Below are 1,639 nucleotides of genomic sequence, written 5' to 3'. Positions count from 1 at the left end.
TCTGCTCTCATCCAGCCGCCTGCAGCCTCCTCTTCCCGGGATTCAATGAGCCCTTCTCCCGGCGGGTCTCCCGTGTAGCTGCGATGTAGTTCTTATCAAAGCCCCCCTGTCTTGTTGTGACAGCCTCTGATATTGTTTATTGAGGTGGATGTCAGCTTTAATTAGCAATCGATACGGAGGGGCGGGAAGGGGGGGGGGGAGCGTTCGCAGAAGCGCGCCTCTGACGTCAGCGCCCGTTACCGCCGCTCATTGGGTCTCCTTATTCCCAGAGCCCGGGCTAATTATCGGGAGGGCTCGTGCGGATAAAGTGGAGCTCGGCCCTCCCCTTCCACATCATGTCCCCCCGTCGTCGGCCACGCACGCTGCATGCCGTTTAAACCCCCGTCGCCGGCCTCCAGACGTCGCTTCCTCTCGCCCGCGGGATGATGGACAGCAGGATACTGGATCCYCCTCACGCCCAGTTCGGAGGCTCTCTCGGCGGGATGGTGGGCTTCCCGTACCACCTGAGCCACCATCACGTCTACGAATTAGCGGGGCATCAGCTTCAATCCGCGTCCGCGGTTCCCTTCTCCATAGACGGATTACTGAACGGCTCGTGCGCGGCGTCGGTGGGTAATCCCAACCCGCTCTTGTCTTCGGGCTGCGGGCTGAACGGAGACAATCAGCAGTACAAACTGACAGGTAAGACATACACAGCACAATAACCTCTACTCAAAGACAAAGACTTAAAAAAAGACAAAGAAACCGAGATTTTTTTTTTGTGTAGAGGCGAGTCTTACGCGCGTTAAATGCGTCCTCGCGTCCCTTTATAGTAAGCTGATTTATCCAAGAAAAAAAAAAAAACATTTCTTCCACTCAAGATCATCAGCTCGTGCAAGCTTCTCTCAGATGCACAGAAGCTGCACCAATTCATCTTCACAMAATCTGCTGAAATGACATTTAAATGCTCCTGCTTTTTTGTTTACATCTTTATTCTCATCTCGCTGCCCAGACTCGGGGGACCCAGACAAAGATAGTCCCGGCTGCAAGAGAAGAAGAACCCGCACGAATTTCACTGGTTGGCAGCTGGAGGAATTAGAAAAGGCTTTTAATGAGAGTCACTATCCGGACGTGTTCATGAGGGAGGCACTGGCCCTCAGACTGGACCTGATAGAGTCCAGGGTCCAGGTAAATGTCCAATCATTAAATACAGAGGAACAGGTAAAGGTCCAAACATGAGATCCCAGAGTAATTATGGGCTTGCTCTTTGTTTACATTTATCCATGGCTGCAAAAGACATTCAAATATATACTTAAAGTGGCACTGAGAATAATTATTTTATAGTTTTTAGCAATATATGTGTTTTATTACACGTAGTATTTGTAATTATTTTTGTGTTTTCATTGGTTTTTAGATACACGAGGCAGCCATTTAAACCAGAATCAAACAACTAAGATTTGTCTGCATTAAAAATGCAGTTTTGACAGAAAATTAGAAACTGTGTTTACAAATAAATTCTAGAGAAAAGTTTTAATGAGGGCTTTATGTTTACAAGTTTGCATTTTTTTTAAATAGGAACAAATGTAAGAATGAGGAAAAGATGAATGTGACTTTATTTTACAGTTTTTTAATACATTTCGTTTTTAATTCACAACAAACT

General features: G+C 46.4%; 1 protein-coding gene across 1 annotated transcript in view; it reads left to right on the top strand.

The window, feature by feature from the left end:
• The first annotated feature begins 311 nt into the window (after positions 1–311).
• Positions 312–1,639, top strand: part of uncx (UNC homeobox) — a 3,203-nt gene continuing 1,875 nt past the window's right edge. Inside the window, exons 1-2 of the mRNA XM_014023701.1 lie at positions 312–681; positions 992–1,167. Coding sequence (XP_013879155.1) covers positions 423–681; positions 992–1,167 — 435 coding nt within the window. The 5' untranslated portion in view covers positions 312–422. The remainder of the gene's footprint in view (positions 682–991; positions 1,168–1,639) is intronic.

This window comes from Austrofundulus limnaeus, unplaced genomic scaffold, assembly GCF_001266775.1.
Source record: "Austrofundulus limnaeus strain Quisiro unplaced genomic scaffold, Austrofundulus_limnaeus-1.0 Scaffold4, whole genome shotgun sequence".
Taxonomy (NCBI): domain Eukaryota; kingdom Metazoa; phylum Chordata; class Actinopteri; order Cyprinodontiformes; family Rivulidae; genus Austrofundulus; species Austrofundulus limnaeus.
This window is presented reverse-complemented; position numbering and strand designations above follow the sequence as displayed.